The following is a 19,592-nucleotide window of genomic DNA, read 5'->3' as shown; positions in this document are numbered from 1 at the left end:
CTTACTCTTCTGCATGTGTATTTAACAAAGCTTGACATTTCACAGGGAAAAATAAGTGTCTGGCTTCCCTTGTAAATACCAAGTGGGCCTTCCTGTCAGGTCACTCCGGGCTGGGGCTGAGCCCACATTACAGGGATGCATGCTTCCCGTCCCCACGAGCGCCACCATCACATAGCACCCCTCATCCGCTTCCCACTTATGTTTTTCATCTGCACCCTGCATGCAAGTGAGTTTGCAACTATCACTACCACAGCCTGAAGCATGAAAGGGTGTCACTTAGGCAGTGAATTTCCTACTGTACTCCCCAGAGACCCTCCTGTAGCCTGAGCTGACAGACACCCGGGTGCCCCAAGCTGTTATGAATGAACTTTCTGATTAGCTGTTTTATATTTTTAATGTTGGCAAACACACACACACACACACACACACACACATTTTTGACTCTTCCAGTTCTAGAATATATTTTTCAGACAGATTTTATTGGTCCTAGTATATATACTTCAGATTTAAAAGCAAATGAACAAAAAAGAATATGCATGAGGCTATGTACATGTTTTTTTATTTTTAACATTTATATATATTTACATACTAAAAAATAAGAATAGATAACCTTATATATTTTTTAACTATATATGCATACATATTTTTGTTTTCTATTTTTTTTTTTATCTGAAGTATGTATCCTAAGACCAAAACAAGTTTGAAACTATGTGTCTTTCACTCTAGAGACAGAGACGGATATCCAAGTCCAGAAAGAATGGCTCAGTCTGGGTCATCTAGCGAGTCAACGACAGAGCCTGAAGGGAAGTTACCAGCCAGGCTCCGCAGGGCCAGCCCAGATTTCCAGGCAGGGTGGCGCTGCCTCCCTCCCATCTGTGTTCTTGGGGGCTCTGGGTAAGAACCCAGACAAAGCAGCTCAGCAACATCTGGGGTGTCGGGCTACACAGTGTGAGGGAAATCGGCAAAAAAGACTAGCCCACGGCTCCTTCTCCAAGTCTTCTGCCAAGTCACTTGGCCATTGCTTGTTTCATTTCTAATTCTTCCAGAAAGATGAACTTAAACAGCTTGGGGTGGGGGCTAGTTCTCCAATAGACAAGCTGTGTGTTTGGTACCTGGAGTAAGTGTTTACTATCCTCATGCTTTTTTCTCACTTCTTCAGATTGCGTTTGGTAGTTTTCAAATAGTCTCCGGGCCACGTCTCGCAGAGCTGCTGCTCCTGCTTCTCTGGAGGCTTCCAGCTAGAAAAAAGGTCACTATGCATGTTCTGACACTTACAACAAAAAGCGTTAAAGGCAGAACAGTTTGGTGGGCAATTAAGAACACCGAGGCTGTAACTATACATGTATAGCCTCATAGAAAATGGATAGGAGAGAAGACACTGTTACCTGGTAAGAGGAAAATGTACAATGAGAAACTCCCTATTTAGAGGGGCTGTTGTGAAGCGGGAAATTAGGGACTTGGAGAGACCGATGGGGAAGCCGGAGGATTTTATTTAATGTGGTTATGGGCTCAGTGGAATTGCTTCCTAAGCCTGAGCAAGGTACAAAGAAACTGAGGCCCTTTTAAGTACCTTTGTGATAGAAGATGATGAAGCAGGAAGTGATTTTACAGAACTAATAACAAAGAGCAGTTAATAATCCTGTGACATGTCTTGTGACGTGCTTTACATTTGAAAAATAACATTTTAAGAAACACGTTTTGCATTCTTTAGGTTTTATTTGCCCTGTGACCTTGCAGGTGGTCAGCAAGAAAAATAGGAACTTCTGGATGCCTGGGAACTTTGCTAAGAATGTGGGGAGGATAGATAAGGTTGAATGGTTTACAGAGAGTTAGTTAATTTTAAGCAGAGCGGAGGAGGGGAGGAAGTTACATCTTAAACACAACACAGTAAATTTTGCCTTATTGTACAGCAATTGTAAATTATTAATTTCCCTCTTCAGTTGAACAGGCAGATTTGCCATGGTCAAACCAAAGCAGAGCTCCTTCCACAGCAATGCCCTGCAGATATACTCCTCACCATTCAAATAACTCTATGGTGCTCTGTCAGCTTATACACTTATTTGCAAGCCTTTTATCATTAATGTCCATCACAGTATTAAAAAGTGTATCTTGCTGAAATAGAAGTGAGACAAGTTCAAAGTATTGAGGGCAATAATGCTAAAATGTCATGAGTCTTTCCAGGATTTAACCTAAGGAAACGATCAAGGATGACTATAAAGATTTCCCTACCAAGATATTCATTGCAGGACTGCATATAGCATAAGCCTTTAAAGGGGAAAATCAAAAGCATTCAGCAATAGACAAATTTAAAGAATATTGTGACATTTTACTATGAAGGCTATAGTTAATATTTATTAAATATGAACACACTTTTAAAAATGTATTGTGGATTGTGATAAGAACACTTCACATGAGATCTACTAAGTGTACAGTACAGTATTGTTAACTATAAGCATAACCTTATGCAGTGGATTTCTAGAACTTATTCATCTGCATGACTGAAATTGTATAACTTGAACTTTTGTAAGTTATTTTCAATGACAAAAGAAGCCTCAACAATAAAACAGTGAGATACGATTTGTGAAATATAAAAATGCTTCTCTATGGAAGGGAGCATACAGGTGGACCTAGGGATATGTACGGACATCTCTCTGCTTTTACAGAGCCATGAACACTAACAATCCATTCTATTAGCCCAAAGTCTCAAAACACAAAATTTGTAACTTCTAACAGTCATACCTTGATTTTCAATACTTCATTCTCTTTGTTCATTTCTAAGAGCTGTAGGTCTTTTCCTTTGATCTTTTTCATAAGCAAATCCAAACTGCAACAAGAGGGATCCATTTCAGAATGAGAGCCCTGTTGAAGGTTTCCACAGCGCTGAAATGGACAAACATGAAAATCATAGACCTGACTATTTTTTCCTCTACAAACTTTGACAACAATAATTATCATTTAGTGTTACATATATCAAAGAGGCTTCAGGTTAGCATAAATAAACATCTTTTGAATCTCAAATATCAATGGGAAATTCTAGATGAAATATCTGACTCCTATATTTGCTCAAATTTGAACATATTCTTATATTGAAAGAGGTAGAATGACATTTTAACTTTTATATTTTCTATAGTTTCAAATATACTGATAAGTGCTTTTGAGGAGATAAATAATATCCACAAGGCCAGACAGTTTTAAAAAATCTAAGTTGTGGACATAATTCCATTTTGGTTACATTGCATTATAGACTAATACAGTCAGACCTAATAGTTACAATACATAATAGTCAATGTTTGGTCATGTTTCACTGTAATTACATCATATTAAATTTCCAATCAGAGATATCAGAACTGAATGGCACTTCCATTATAACTTGATGTAAGCTCTAGCTCACTAAAAATATACTTGGAGCATAAATCTCATCTGGAATTGTGCACACACTGAAGTGGAAAAGAAATTAGAAACCATCTAACTTAACCTGTCCATTTTACAGATGTAGAAACTGAGGACCAGGGTCCAAGTTTATGCAGCAAGTGAGCAAGAGAGCTCATGGCACAGCCTCTTAAATAGTTACTGTGTGCTCATTCTTTCAATTTATTTCAAAACAGATAAACTATTATACAATTACACATACCCTACAATTATAATAACAACTTCTATTTGTTAAACACTGTTATGTGCCAGGTCATCTTTTAGATGTTTTACGTACAATCTTTTGTCTGAATACTCAAAACACTGGAAGGCACTATGCCCTTTCCACAGGTGAGGAATTTGAAGATGAGAATTTAACTAACACACCTAAGATTATATCTAAAGCAACTGCCAGACCAGAATTAGAATCCCAGTTTTTTTAATAACAAAATGTGTGTTCTTTTCACTACAGTATAACTACACTTGTAGGAATAAAAAACAAAAAGAACATAGTGCATGTGGATAGCATCCTCCCTCACCATAACTCTGCCAGTTTTGTTTTTTATAGTCCAGGCCCTAGTGCATATTCCCACTCTCCATATACAGAATAGGAATTATTTTATTTTTTAATTTGTTAAAGAATATTTGACAGAAAATCTCTTGTAGAAGAAGGTAGATTATCAGCAGTGGTGGACAGCTACAAAGATCGTTGATCAGTGCTCTTCAAACTTCAATGTGCCTGTGAATTACTGGGTGATAGATCTGGTTAAAAATGCAGATTCTGGCCAGTCATGGTGGGGTGGCTCACGCCTGTAATCCCAGCACTTTGGGAGGCTGAGGTGGGTGGATCACAAGGTCAGGAGTTCGAGAGCAGCCTGGCCAACATGGTGAAACCCCATCTCTACTAAAAATACAAAAATTAGCCAGGAGTGGTGGTATGCACCTGTAGTATCAGCTACTCCGGAGGCTGAGGCAGGAGAATCGCTTGAACCCAGGAGGCTGAGGTTGTAATGAGCCAAGATCATGCCATTGCACTCTAGCCCGGGTGACAGAGCAAGACTCTGTCTCAAAAAAAAAAAAAAAAAAAAAAAAATGCAGATTCTGAATCAGTGGTCCTGGAGTAGAGCTTAGATGCTGCATTTCTAACAGGTTTCTGGTGATGCTGAGCTGCTGGGACTGCAGAGCATACTTGAGAGTAGCAAGGCCCTAGGTTACTCTGGCAAAATCCCTACAGGGCCAGAGGGCTGATGTTTTGATGCGTGGTTGATCTGCTGACCTTCTGTGGTTTGAGGCGGCTGAGATAGACACATGGCAACACACTGTCGTCACCATTCCCATGAAGCTACTCCTATCAGGCCACCAATACGCTCCACATTGTTACATCCAATGCTTGGCATTTGGTCCTCAATTTTCTTGGCCCATGGACAGCATTTGACAGAGGGGTCCCACCCCGCTTCTGAAACCCTTTCCTCATTTGCCTTCAGTGACTCCTGCTGAAGTAACCTTGACAGGAGTAGCTCCAAACCATGAAAGGTCAGCAGATCAACCACACTTCTAATCATCAGCCCTCTGGCCCTGTAGAGATTTCACTATAATAATCTAGGGCCTTGCTATCCTCAAGTGTTGGTCTACAGTCCCAGCAGCTCAGCATCAGCAGAAGCTTGTTAGAAATGAAGCGCCTCGGCTCTACCCTAGAACCCTAAAATCTCCTTCTTTTCCTCCTAATCCACCAGCCTCATCTTAACTTATGAAACCCTTTCCTCATTTGCCTTCCGGTGGACAACACTGATGAAGTACACCTGGCACAGATGAGGTTTAGCCTGGTGTAATCCAGACAATGCTAAGTGCAGGCTGCTCGACCTTACATATATATAAAGCTGATGTTGTAGAAGGGAGCACATTCAAGCTTATCAACTATCGGACAGTCTTTACTCAACTCAGGCCTAAAAGCTTCAACTGTGTGTGTCTATTCGTGTGGCCCAGGTGAGCCTAAAAGCTCTGCCTGTCATTGGGAAATGTCACTGTCATCTATCTTGGCTGGGCTGACATCTTCTCATTTACTTTAATTCAAGTAAGGCCTAGCCATTCCAATTTGATCTTACTCATAACATTCGTGGTTAAACATTTCACATATATGATCATTAACATCTTTAGATATGCATGAAATACTTCAACACTCATCCTTTGAAGCATCAGATAACTTAGTAATTGCCCAAAAAGTTACTTTAAGAAGTCCAATTGGCTTTATGCTAATCTTCGGAAGGAAATTATTACCTTTGTGTCTAGACTGTGATTTGTACTATTATGTCTTACTTCATCTTTAAACATTTGGGTTCTGATCTTTTCCAGAGTAGTTCGAATCTACAAAAGGAAAAAAAAAAATTTTATTTGTTTCAAAGGCATTTAATGCCAAAGGGTTTTTTCTCAATACCACTTACAGGGTACCTGATTATCTAGAAAGTAATACATATATACATATATTGATCTCAGATTTAAATAACTGCCACCATCAACCTAACTTGCATTTAGGCTGATATTGTTTAGATTGCTTAAAGTAAGCATTTGGTCTTTAGAACTCTTTCTCAGACAAATCTAAAATATGATCACTTAAGTGAATATTATCCCCAAAACAATTATGATTTAGTAATTAGTACCTAATACTATTTAGTTCTGTTTTGTCTTTTTAGTAATTTAGTACTAATTTACTGTTTAGTAATTACTATAAAACAATTACTGCTTAGTAGTCACTACAAAATAATTACTATCTACTAATTACTACAAAATAATTACTACCTAGTAATTACTATAAAATAATTACTATTAAGTAATTACTACAGAATAATTACTGAGAGATCATATACATTTATGCATGAAATATAAGCTCCATGTCTTGATGACCCATGGAATTGCAAGACACTTGAAAATGATGGAATTAATTGATCTGAATAAGTTATGAACTATGCCAGAATTTGTCCATTATTTAGTTAAATAATTAAATAATCCAAAAAGGTAAAATGTGAAATTTCTCTTTTTATTCAGTGTCCTTTTAGACTGTAAGACTATAAGAGCAGGAGCCAGGGTTATACTCTAGTAGCACATTTTTTTTTTTTTTGAGAAGGAGTCTTTTTTTTTTTTGAGACGGAGTTTCACTCTTGTTACCCAGGCTGGAGTGCAATGACTTGATCTCAGCTCACTGCAACCTCCACCTCCTGGTTTCAAGTGATTCTCCTGCCTCAGCCTCCTAAGTAGCTGGGATTACAGCTGGCCACCAGCATGCTTGGCACTTTTTTGTATTTTTAGTAGAGACAGGGCTTCGCCATGTTGGTCAGGCTGGTCTCAAACTCTTGACCTCAGGTGATCTGCCCGTCTCAGCTTCCCAAAGTGCTGGGATTACAGGTGTGAACCACTGTGCCCAGTCTACTTTAGAACATTTTAAGTGCTTAATAAACGTCTTTCTAAGAAACAGTTAAGAATATATACTTCTGTCACCCATTATCATCTTGGATTCTCATAAGACTTCACATGTTTAATGAAGTGACATGCCAACCCACAGTCACTGGCAATAGTTACCATGAACTGTGAAAAGGAACAAGGTAAGGAGAGGCACCAACTCAGCAGGAAATATAAACATCTACTTGGGAACATGATCAACACTCATGAAACCACTGGAAAACATTATAAAACAGTAGGAAACCCAGTGGTGAATAGTGTGGAACAAATTAAGTGCTGATAGGTGTTCTGAACCCTCCTGGCCCATCATTCAATTTTACTGAGTGAGGAAAATCATTTTACTCCAAGTGTAGGAACAGTTTCTTATCCTCAAGAGAAATGACTAAACATGGGTTTAAATTTCAGCTAGGAAGACTGTCCTTTGCCAAATTAGAATTGTTCCTTTACATGTGTTCCGTTACATATATGGAGAGGGAAACAGAGTCCTCCAGCCCATATGGGAATTCATCTTTAAAAATTCATATCATACTAATGATTTCTGCTACCCACATACCTTTTTCACATACTCGGTTTCTTCAATAATGTGAGCGGATGTAGACTCATACAAGGCAGAATTATCTTCCATCTTATCCCTTGGAGGAATTTCTGTGGTCACTGTCACTGTTGTCATTGTGAATTCTGGTTTTAGAAAAACATAAATCAGCTAAGCAAAACAGACTGTTTTGATGGCATGATTATGTGATTCATAAACTGACATAAATTGTTTTATCACTATAGTCAAATACAGCAGAAAAGTTATAATTCATTGGTATCTGTATATATTCATAAATCCAGTAATTAATTTAATATGAAGCAATATCATCTGAAGGAATCATTAATTTAAAAAATTAACATTTAAATAATCTAAGAAGGTAAAATCTGAAATTTTTCTTTTTATTCAGTATCATCTCAGACTGTAAAATCTCAGGACTAGGAATGAGGTTTATATTCTAACACATTGAAAGTATGTAATAAATGTCTGTGGAATTAACATAATATAATTATAACAAAATTATGTCTTGTGTGTGTGTACCTTCATATATAATCTGTAAAGGCTATTTACTGTTAGGAGAATTAATAGTAAAAGACTGGAAAAATCCCATGCCAACAAAAAGAGAATAGATTAAATAAACTATCAACAGCTATGGAGTCATCACTAGGATGTATTATTATCTCATGAAAAAGCATAGAGTAGAAAAGAACATGTAATATATTTTCTATAAGAAGGGCAGGAACTGTGAATGGAAGGAAGAAATCTGTGTCTTAATGTTTTAATATTAAACCATGTATATATTTTATCTAACTATAAAATAAAATTGACAGAAAAAGTAATCATCCAAAATAAAGATGAAATAAAATAAATACATCCGTATATCAAGTTCTGTAACCACAAGAATTTTTTCATGTGATTAAAAATGACACACTAGGGACTATTTATCCCTAGTGTGCTATATTCTAAAACAAAAAGCATAGCAAAACAATCTTAAACTATATTAACTCATAATATTGTTAGTGGAAATACTGGTATTGCTCTTTTGAACTGTGAACTCTGTGTGCGTGTGTATGTACACAGGTTCACACTATAAAATAAAGGCAACAGGTAATTGTGTTAACATCATGAAGAATCCAGCTATTTAGCATAAAAGAAGAAATGAAATATAGAACACAAATGTTAGGTAAAGCTGAAAGCCGAGGATGGTGGCTCACATCTGTAATCCCAGCACTTTGGGAGGCCAAGGCAGACCCATCACTTGAGGTCAGGAGTTTGAGACCAGCCTGACCGACATGGTGAAACCCAGTCTCTACTAAAAATACAATAATTAGCTGGGCATGGTGGTGCACATCTGTAATCCCACCTACTTGGGAGGCTGAGCCATGAGGATCGCTTGAACCTGGGAGGTAGAAAACAATGATTTTTCATATATATATATATATATATATATATATATTTTCTACCTCTATTCACCGAGAAACTTAGAAATAGTAGCAATTAGCATCCCTAGTGGCCAGACTGGTCTTTGAATATCATATCCTACTAAAAAGAAACTAGGACTTCTTGGCTGATCCAGGTCTGGGGTAAGAAATATATAAAGTGAGCCTGAGAGATCTGGTCATGCCAGCAATCAAAAAAAGTAATCAAATACTCTTTGAATAAGACACAAAACCCATCCTAAAAAAGAATGTGATGGATTGAAACTTATTAAAAATGTTAAATCCCTGAACTGATGATGGCTGAAGAAAAAACCCACAACAACCACAGTACTCACTCTCCACCTTCAGAAGCACATAAGGAACAACTCAGTGTACATGGACTAAAAGTATACTACCCCCAGAACCTAAAGTAAAATTAAAAAAATAAAACTGGCACAAAAAAAAAGAAAGAAACATTTAATATATGAACCATATTTCATAGTAGCCAAGTAGTTGATGAGGGAAGGTTTTTTATGGAATTCCAGCTAATAAATTCAAAAGGATTGATAAAATTGGAAAAACTGTATTTTACAACACCTCATGAAGTAAAAAACCTAAGCATCATCACCTAAAGCTAAAAACGTTAGTTAATATTTAACAAGGAAACTTAACCTGAGAGACCCCATTAATCAATCTTAACATAAATTAAGGATCTTAAAAGATATAGGACCAAATGCAATATATGAATCTTGTTTAGATTTTGATTCAAAAAAAAAAAAACCATGTAAAGACATTTTTGAGACTAGCTAGATAATATATGATGTAAAAGAATTGTAAATTTGCTAGCTGTGATAATTATGACATTCCTTTAAAGGGTTGTATCTATTAGTGACACCTACTGACATATTTGCACAAAGGTGAAATGGCATTACATTTGGAACTGCTTTAAAACTCAAAGAGTGAGATAAAAAGGAGAAGGGGATAAAGATTAAGGAAATTTAGCAAATTTTTATAGATAACTATTGAAACTGGGTGATGAGTCTGTAGGGTTCATTATATTCCTTTATGTATTTTGGGTTTGTTTGAAATTTCTATAATAAATAGCAAATAACTAATAAGTAAACTGTAATAAAAAGCCCTGTGTGGTAGGATTATTAATACCACGTTACTGATAAGAAGCCAAAACTCCACTCCCATGGTGACATGAACTTACCAAAGATTAAGTAACATTCATAAAGCTAAAACTCAAACATTGGACTTTTAGAAGTTCAGTGATGTTTCCATCGTATTAAGAGTGGCTTCCCTGGAGAGAAATAATAAAAAAATATTTAAAATCTAACAATGACCTAGGCTGCAAAAAACACAAAGAATTTGCATATTTGAGGGTATCACTTGGAAACAAGATAGCTTCTGGGAATACTACAAAGTCTTGTATTTATCCTTTAATCTTCAGTGAAATTGACAGAGTATGTCAAGAATTTTCCATTTTATTATAAATCCTCTTAGCAGCTATGGCTTCTATTAAATATTTGTTTCGGCTGGAGTTGATTTGGCAGCAGCAACTCTGCAAGTGGGCTTTTGCAAAATGTGAGTGGAAGTACATCTCTTACTGGGTCCTCTGAAGTCTTTTCCGGGATTAAGATCTTGGTACAAAACAACATTTAAATGCTTGAAGTAAGAGGAGACACCCACAGGGACAATACGCAGTGTGCTTGAAAACCAGAGGGAGGATGGTCAGGCCAGGGTAGGGGTCAGCAAACCCCAGCCTGGGAGCTCAATCTGATTTCCTTCTGTTTGTACAGCCCCGGAGCTAAGAATGGTTCTTACATTTTTGAATGGTTCAACAAAAAATCAAAAGAAGAATGACATTTCATGGCACATGAAAATTATATGAATTTCAAATTTAGTATTCATAAAAATGGTTGGAAAAAAATAGAAGGACATTTCATGACATATGAAAATTATGTGAAGTTCAAATGTAGTGCCCATAAATAAAGTTTTACTCTAGCACCACATGCCCATTCATGTATTATATCGTCTATGCTGCTTTGGCACCACAAACAGCAGAGTTCAGTAGTTGTGACAGAGAAAGCATGTGGCAAGCAATGTCTAATATATTTCCTATCTGGCCCTTTAGAGGATATGTTTGCTGACCTCTGGGTTAGGGCTTGGCAAGGAGTGGGGGAAGGACCAGCAGGAAAACAGCGGGAAGCAAAGCAATCGATCTGGCCTGAGTTAGTGTTTTCCCTCCAGTGCCATAGTCTTGATCTACAGTCCTATTCGATTGATTTACTTTCATTTCCCTTTTAGTACATTATGCAATGTGTACACTAACAAATGATAAGAGGTATTTTATCATAGGAATGAATGGCCAATTTAAAAATTGCATCAAGGCTTACATCTTTTATCTTAAAATATACTCTCTTATGTATCTTTTGTTCTTAAAATCAAGGAATTTTGCTTCTTGATCACTGATATTTCTGAAATCATCCACCTATTCCACTCACTTGTTGGGCCATCTTAAACAAGTTACATAAAACCTTAGTCTTCACTTACACAGCTGTCAGATAGGGGTGATAACACCTAGAGATATGAAAATGAGTTGTTTTTTTTAAATGCCTGCTCTCAGAAGGCACTCAATGGACAGTCACTGTCAATAGTGTTGGCCGTGTTATTTTATATTATTAATAGCCACAGAAGACAAGTAGGGCAGGTAGTTCACATCTATCTGGTTACAAGGCTTTATAACTATATCCATATGAAGTTAAATTCCATTTCTTTCTTTGGTTCAGAAAACTTTTGTACCCAGTCCCTGATTTGTATAAGGAAACCCAAGGGGAACATAAGCCAACAAAGTCCAAATTGCCACATGGCATTACTATCCTGGAGAAAATCCATGTTAGCATTTTATTTCAGCCAGAAGTAGATTAAGGAGATGAAATTTTCAAAATAAATCACAATCAGGTAATTAAAGTAAGGAAAGACTTTTGTTTGTTTTATGCTGGAATGGACTGAAGACAGCTTACAGGTGGCATCACGCCAAGAGGAGGTATTTCCTAGACAAGGGCCTTGCAAACAGGGCTCCCAGGGAGGAGGCGGAGGACTGCTGAATAGACAGGGCTCTGTCGCCTCAACTTCAACCACAGCAGCTTTGCTTTGTTCTGTCACACACACTGAATTTTTCCATGAGGTTTTCTGTGAAGAAAGAAGGTTCCACAGCTGAAACAGTTTAGAGGCAGCCTGCCTAGTCTCATGGCCCCATTCAGCCACTCCATACCTGTGTGACCTCTGCCAAGTCCCTTAACCTCTCTGTGTCTCTGTTTCCTTAACGGGAAAATGAAAATAATATTATTAACAATAATCAATGTGGGGTTGTTCATTAGTTAATAGTTGTCAAGCACTTATAACAGCACATACAATATATAATAAATGATTTGTACATATTTGTCAAATGAGTACATAAAATATGCAACCATTATTCACAATTAAGGCTGACAAGCAATCTGAGTAGTTTTCTTTCTCGCAGGAAAGAAACAGGTTATATTTTAAATAACCTGCAGACTGAACTGGCCTATGAAGGAAAAATTGCTTTGGGGGACTTTAAGACTAGCAAATCCATGGTGCAAATTCCTTATTGCTAATGCCCCAATAATTTGTCAGTTTCCTCAATCAATGATGCTAACATCTAATGAAGAGTTTACAATCTACAAAACAATGCACATACATTATTGTGAATTGTAATCCAAGTGATAAACCACCACACCACCAGGCACCTGAGAGAATCTAACTATACCTCATGCTCTAGTTAATGACATGAAAATAGCAGAAGTATTATACAATAAACATACACAAGCGCCCGTTATGGGTTGAATTGTGTCCTCCCTCTAATTTTATGTTAAAGTCTTAACCCCTAGTTTCTCAGAATGGGACCTTATTTGGAAATAGGGTTTTACAGATGTAATTAGTTAAGTAAACATGAGCTTATACTGCAGTAGGGTGGATCCCTACTCCAATATGACTGATGTGCTTATCAGGAGAGATGTGGCAGAGATGAGAACACTGAATCCCCTGTGAAAATGAAGGCAGAGATCTACTGATGTTTGTACATGCCAAGGAACACCAAAGACTACTAGCAAACCACCAAGCAGGGGAGAGGCAAGAAACAGATCTCTCTCATAGCTCTCAAGAGGAACTAACCATGTAGACACATTGATCTTGAACTTCTAGGCTTTAGAACTCAGAGATGATCCATTTCCATGTTGAAGCCACCCATGTGTGGTATTTTGTTAGAGCACCCCTAGAAAAGGATTACAGACACTGTTGATATTCTAGAGACTGTAACAAGGGTGTTTCCTTTCTTTACTTAACCCTTGATTCATATATTGAGAGAGTAAATATTTATTGAAACCACTGTGTTAGGAGCTGTGGCTACAGGGCTGAGCCAAAGACCCTAATTTCATGGGATTTTCAGTACAGAGGGAGAGGCAGACATTAAACAACAAGTAAATATAGAGGGGATCTAAAGAAGGCTGTGATGAGTGACGTGAAGAAAAGCAGATCAGGGGACCCAGGGTAAAAGGAGATGCTGTTCTATATGAGTGGTGAGGAAGCTGATCTGAGGAAGCAAAAGATGAAGAAAGCAAGGTGCAAGCCATGTGGCTCTCTCGGATCTAGGAGAAGAGAGTTCCAGGCAAATGGGAAAGCAAGAGCAGAAACTGGCATGTGCCTAGAGCAGTGGTTTTTGTTTTGTTTTGCTTTTGAGACAGAGTCTCACTCTGTCGCCCAAGTTTGAGTGCAGTGGCATAATCTCAGCTCACTGCAACCTCTGCGATTCAAGAGATTCTTGTGCCTCAGCTTCCCAATTAGCTGGGATTACAGAGGTGTACCACCATACTCAGCTAATTATTTTGTATTTTTAGTAGAGACGGGATTTCGACATGTTGGCCAGGCTGGTCTCAAACTCCTGGCCTCAAGTGATCCACCCAACTTGGCCTCCCAAAGTGTTGGGATTACAGGTGTGAGCCACAATGCCCGGCCTCTAGAGCAGTGTTCTAAGAACACCACTGCACACAACAAAGCCTACCATTTTCTTTTCTTTTAATGTTGCAAGATCTTTTTCTTTTTTACCTAAGCTTTTTGAGACTTCTAGTTTGTCTAAACAGTTGTCTCCTTGGCCACATTAAAACAAGTCTAGCCATTGCTATTATGGATCCCCCAGGATTGAAGCAAAGACAGAGTGAAGCTGTCAGGTACTGCAAAAGTGTAAACAACTGGCCCCAGGTCCGCCCAGAAAAGGGGCAGCAAAGTCTGGTTGACTGCACAGAGGTATTCTCCACTCACTTCTGGGGTCTGCTAATTGAAAAGCACCATGCTGGATGTCTGGCAGGTTTCAGCTAGCTAGCACTTGAATCTCCTTCCCAGATATGCTGAGGCACCATCTGTATGAGTCTTGCAGGGAAGGTCCCTTGTTCACGCTCACTCCCTGGAGCTGGAGCACAGGGACAACACCTAGAATCAGCCAATGAGAGCCCGTGCTGGAAGCACAACTCAGGGACTGGCCATCTGGCTGGTTGGAGCTGGCGGCAGTGGAAATCCAGTCATTATTCAGGAAAGGAAGGAGTCTCTGATACAGAGTGGTGCTTCTTGTCCAAGTGGCAGGAAATTCAGTGGCAGCATCCAGTGGCCAGTAGCTGTGTCAGGAGGATCCTAACCCCCTTCATCCCACAGTCTGATTTCACTGGTGTTCTAGCATATGAGATCCTCCCATCTTCCAAACCTAGTTTTTCAACATTCCCATCAATTCCAGTAGCTGCTCTATATCCTCTCAGTAAATTATTCTTCTAAGTCAGCCAGAGTCAATTACTCCGGGTTGCAATCGAGAGCCCTGCTTGGTTTTAGCACAGTTTCTGAGTTTTCAGGTTTTCATTTCCTGGTTCTAATAGATTATTTGTTCATTTTTGATCACTATTTTATAGCGCTTGGATGTTAGAAACTGAAAACGTTACTACAAAAGTGCCACAAAGATAATTCGATTATATGAAGGAAAACAGTGAACGTATTTCCAAACCCTGATAAGACTAACTGTGTCCTGAATACTAAATAGCACACCTGTTCTGCAGCTACATTACACAGCACAATGGTGACATCCAGTGTCAGCCAGCTAAATCTCAGGTGACTGTACAGTTTACCTGAAAATGATGCACAGTATACAAAAGATATGCATGTTAACACTGTACTCAAGTTCTGTTTTGAAATAATAATTAAGCTTTGGCTAAGTAGAATTCATTTTATTCAACTACATGCTACTCATTTTTATATGCACAGATATTATAGCCAGTGCTATAGAAAATTCTTAGACATAAGATAAATGCTATTTTGGGGTAAAAATGAAATATTGATGTAAATACAATGTACGAATATCTATTGACAAAGCACGTGCCATTTAACAAAAAATTTTTCATATATTGCCAAAATTAATCATTACAACACTGTGTTATAATTATTATCTTCAGTGTGTGTGTGTGTGTGTGTGTGTGTATGGCACAAAAAAAGGATGTAAGTTTTTCAAGGTTATAAGAACCTCATCGACTGAACACAGATAGGTTGACCCCAAATTCAGATGTCTTTGTAATGAAATAGTCTATCCTCATAGTTCACTGGCATAATTTGAAACGATGAAAAAGAGCTTAAAGTTTCAGCCAGTGTTCAGTTTAGCAACTAAACTGCAAAGAGGTGCAGAGCACGTGTCTCCCTTCCCATCTGGAGAAGAGTGGGAAGGAAGGGCCAGGATTTTGTTTTGTTTTTTTGAGAAGGAGTCTCCCTCTGTTGCTCAAGCTGGAGTGCAGTGGCATGATCTCAGCTCACCACACCTCCGCCTCCCAGATTTGAGCGATTCTTCTGCCTCAGCCTCCCAAGTAGCTGGGACTACAGGTGCATGCCACCATGCATGGATAATTTTTTGTATTTTTAGTAGAGATAGGGTTTCACTATGTTGGCCAGATTGTTCTCGAACTCCTGACCTAGTGTCTACCCCAGCCTTCCAAAGAACTGGGATTACAGGCATGATCCCAATAATCTACCGCTCCCAGCCCAGGATTCGTTAAGTGAAGACTATATTCCAGGTAGAGTATGCTCTCTATAATACTTCTCACATATGCCCTGAGAGGTCAGTATTATTCCCATTTTGCAGATGAAAAGCAAGGCTCAACAAGATTAAGCAAAGATAGCTAGTTGGTGGCCATTGGATCCTAAGCCACGAGTTGTCTGGCTCTTTCTCATGAGTCTGCTAGCTCCTTCTAACTTACCACTTTGCCTCCTGCTACAATCTGAAGGAGTTTCTAAGCCTCACTTCTTGAGTGCAAGATAGTTTAAGAATCAAAGTTTTCCAAAGCAGGTCACTAAGTAGCAGTCACAGAACTCCTGTTGGGAGATCCCAGGTGTGTCCTTCAGGAGCCTGAACAGATATCATTGTCCCAGTAGATTTATTCCATGAACAAAGGCAATGACTGCACGGCTTAAAAACAATGGATTTGGACTCAGTTGTTCTGCCTACAAGACTCTGTTCCACTTCCTCACCAGCTGGGAGGTCTTTGAAAGTCATTCAAACTCCCTTAGCCTCGGTTCCTCAACAGGAAATTTTAGATGAGAATGCTAACTTTCTCAGAGTTCTGTGAGGATTAAATGAGATAATGCATGAAAAGCGCTTAATGGAATATCTGACCTATAATGCACATTAAATTAATATTAAATAATAATATTTATACTCACAACCTATTGTGGACATTTGCTTGTAGGACATGATTTGAAAGTATCAATTCCCAAGCTCAGTTTGCCCTTCACTATTCCTTCCTTACCACATCAGCCAGTTATTCCTCCTGATTTGAACTTCTCTATTAACAAGTCAACCCAAAAGCTGGTTAACACTTGCCAGTTAAGAAAATATAAAAGGAAGCTGAAGTTAATGATATATGTCACAGTCACTTGCAGCATTTACATGATACCCTTTTAGAAAATGTCATTTGTGATGCTATAAAATATTTTAAAAGTGAACAGCCCAGAAATTTATAAAATACCTACAGTTTTCTGAGCTTGTCCTGGGTTATTTTAGCTTGAACATAATTTACGTCACTTAAAAAATTATCCAGCAAAGGGGAAAAAGGAAACCATACCAGGTCTGGTGAGTATGTGGAACAGTTGGAACTCCTGTCTGTTGCTGATGGGAATGGAAGATGAGCAGCCGCTGTGGACAACAGCTTGGCACAGTCTCCCATACAGTTAAATACATAGTATACAACCCAGAAACCCCATGCCTTTGTATTTATCTGAGTGAAATGAAAAGTTATATTCTATAAAACCTGCACACAAGTGTTAATAATTTCCAAACACTGCAAAACAATTCAAATGTTTACCAACAGGTGAACGCAAACCCTCATTAAGAAGGAATGGACCAGGCACAGTGGCTCACACCTGTAATCCCAGTACTTTGGGAGGCCAAGGCAGGCAGATCACCTGATGTCAGGAGTTCGAGAGCAGACTGGCCAACATGGCAAAACCCCATCTCTACTAATTAACAATACAAAAATTAGCCAGTCATGGTGGTGCACATCTGTAATCCCAGCTACTCAGGAGGCTGAGGCACGAGAATCACTTGAACCTGGGAGGAGGAGGTTGCAGTGAGCTGAGATTGTGCCACTGCACTCCAGCCTGGGTGACAGAGTGAGACTGTCTCAAAAAAAAATAAATAAATAAATAAAAGGAAGGAACTACTGATACAACAACATAGATAAGTGTCAAATGCATCATGCTAACTGAAATGGCCAAATTCAAGGGGCTACACATAGTCTGTGGTTCCATCTATTTGACATTCTTCAAAAGTGAAAAGTAAAAACTGTAGGCATCAAAAGTGATCAGTGGTTGCTTGGGACTGGCAGTAGGGAAAAGGTTGACCATAAGAGGAACACGTAGGACTTTGGGGTGGGGAAATACATCTTGTTAGTGATCATGGTTCTATGATTATAAGAATTTCCCAAAACTTACAATACTCCACACTGAAATAGGTGAGTTTGTACACTGTTATTTAAAAAATAGTAATCTGACAGAATCTAGAAAAAACAATGCGCAATTGAGATTTCAAAATCCAAGAACCCTCACTGATTTTATTAAAACTAACTGAAAGCCAAAATTAGCTGGATTTGATTTTCTTCATTCAAATTATTGACCCCAAAAAGAAGAGTGTAAATGGTAAATATACATATATAGCAATGGAATCGGAATTGATAAAAACAGCAGGCAACTGGGCTGCTGATTCTAGCTCATGCTACAAGACTAATCAATTAAAGTTGGCATTCAGCATGACAGAAACAAGGAAAGCCATTTAAACATTTTTAAAAACTTAATCATAAGCACTGTTTATTAAAGGTGATAAAGTAGAAGGAAATATATATTAATACCTAAGAAATAGAATATTTGCAGCAAGCTTTAAATATAATTCACGAACCTAGAACTTTTTCTCTCATCTACTCATTCCTTTTCTAATAGCTTTCTAGATGCACAATATGTTTTCATTCTTCATATTTGTCCATCTGAGCATACACTGTTGGATCAATGATGAAAATGTCTACTTATTCAGGGCCTGAAACAGCCAGGACAGTAATTTTCTTTCTTTATTTTGTTTTTTTGAGACAGAGTCTCCTCTGTCACCCAAGCTGGAGTGCAGTGGTGCAATCTCGGCTTACTGCAACCTCTGCCTCCCAGGTTCAAAGTTCAAGCAATCTCCTACCTCAGCCTCCCGAGTAGCTGGAACTACAGGTGCATGTCACCACACCCAGCTAATTTTTGTATTTTTAGTAGAGACATGGTTTCACCATGTTGCCCATGCTAGTATCAAACTCCTGACCTCAGGTGATCCACCCACCTCAGCCTCCCAAAGTACTGGGATTATAGGCATGAGCCACCCACCATGCCCTGCCATGACCCTACTTTTCATCACCACCTTTGCCCACCCTCCCACACCATGAAGATGTTTGACTTATCCAAGAGCAGCATCCTACCAAAATCCAGGTGTTAAAATAAAGATAGAAGTGTCAGAGGCAGCTTCTCATTTTGGGTAAAACAAATTTCCTGTATCAGATCCCAACAACATAAGTGACCTCATCAAAATAAATAGCAGGCGTTTACAGCTCAATACTAATCAAGCCTTCTTCCTCTTTATGAACCAACATAGCATGATGAATGTCTCCACCCTGATCCTGATCCCTGGAGTATATGAAAGTGAGAACAATAAAGATGAATTTCTGTAGATGGTAAATACCTCTCAGGAGATACTTGGTGTAAAATCATCAGTGTAAGCCTAGAAAAAAATGCATTTGTTTTAGAATTTTAAAAATCCTGACCAAGGAAACAAAGGGATATTACCAACTGAGATTGATTACTCCATCCAGTCACACACAGATCATCAAAACAGTAGTACTATTCTCACCTAGGAGTGTTAGAAAGTTGTTTTGACATTTCAAGCGGAAAAAAACAAGTTGCAAATGAAGACATTCAGCTTTGGAAAACGATATTATTTAACCTACGTTGTCTTCTTTTCAAATTGTAGATGTTAAAAAGATCTTTTGCAATCTAATTGCCAATAAAATAGACTTCAAGGGCTGGGCCCAGTGGTTTACATCTGTAATCCCAGCACTTTGGGAGGCCAAGGTGGGAGGATTGCTTAAGGCCAGGAATTGGAGGCCAGTCTGGGTAACACAGTGATACCCCATCTACCAAAAAAAAAAAAAAATAAT

The 19,592-nt window shown here is 38.4% G+C and overlaps 1 protein-coding gene across 3 annotated transcripts in view; it reads right to left on the bottom strand.

Moving 5' to 3' along the window:
• Positions 1–12,003, bottom strand: part of CCDC68 (coiled-coil domain containing 68) — a 45,176-nt gene extending 33,173 nt beyond the window's left edge. For all 3 annotated transcript variants that reach the window (XM_064379144.1, XM_064379146.1, XM_064379145.1), the window contains exons 1-6: positions 11,835–12,003; positions 10,022–10,111; positions 7,412–7,536; positions 5,683–5,769; positions 2,740–2,880; positions 1,113–1,238 (exon numbers count right to left, since the gene is read on the bottom strand). In XM_064379144.1, the coding sequence (XP_064235214.1) occupies positions 1,113–1,238; positions 2,740–2,880; positions 5,683–5,769; positions 7,412–7,528 (471 nt within the window). In that variant the 5' untranslated portion in view covers positions 7,529–7,536; positions 10,022–10,111; positions 11,835–12,003. The remainder of the gene's footprint in view (positions 1–1,112; positions 1,239–2,739; positions 2,881–5,682; positions 5,770–7,411; positions 7,537–10,021; positions 10,112–11,834) is intronic.
• Positions 12,004–19,592: the final 7,589 nt, after the last annotated feature.

Source organism: Aotus nancymaae, unplaced genomic scaffold (assembly GCF_030222135.1).
Source record: "Aotus nancymaae isolate 86718 unplaced genomic scaffold, 86718_ANA_hifiasm-v0.15.2.pri h1tg000020l, whole genome shotgun sequence".
Taxonomy (NCBI): Eukaryota; Metazoa; Chordata; class Mammalia; order Primates; family Aotidae; genus Aotus; species Aotus nancymaae.
Note: the sequence above shows the minus strand (reverse complement) of the source record. Positions and strands in the feature narration are given on the sequence as shown.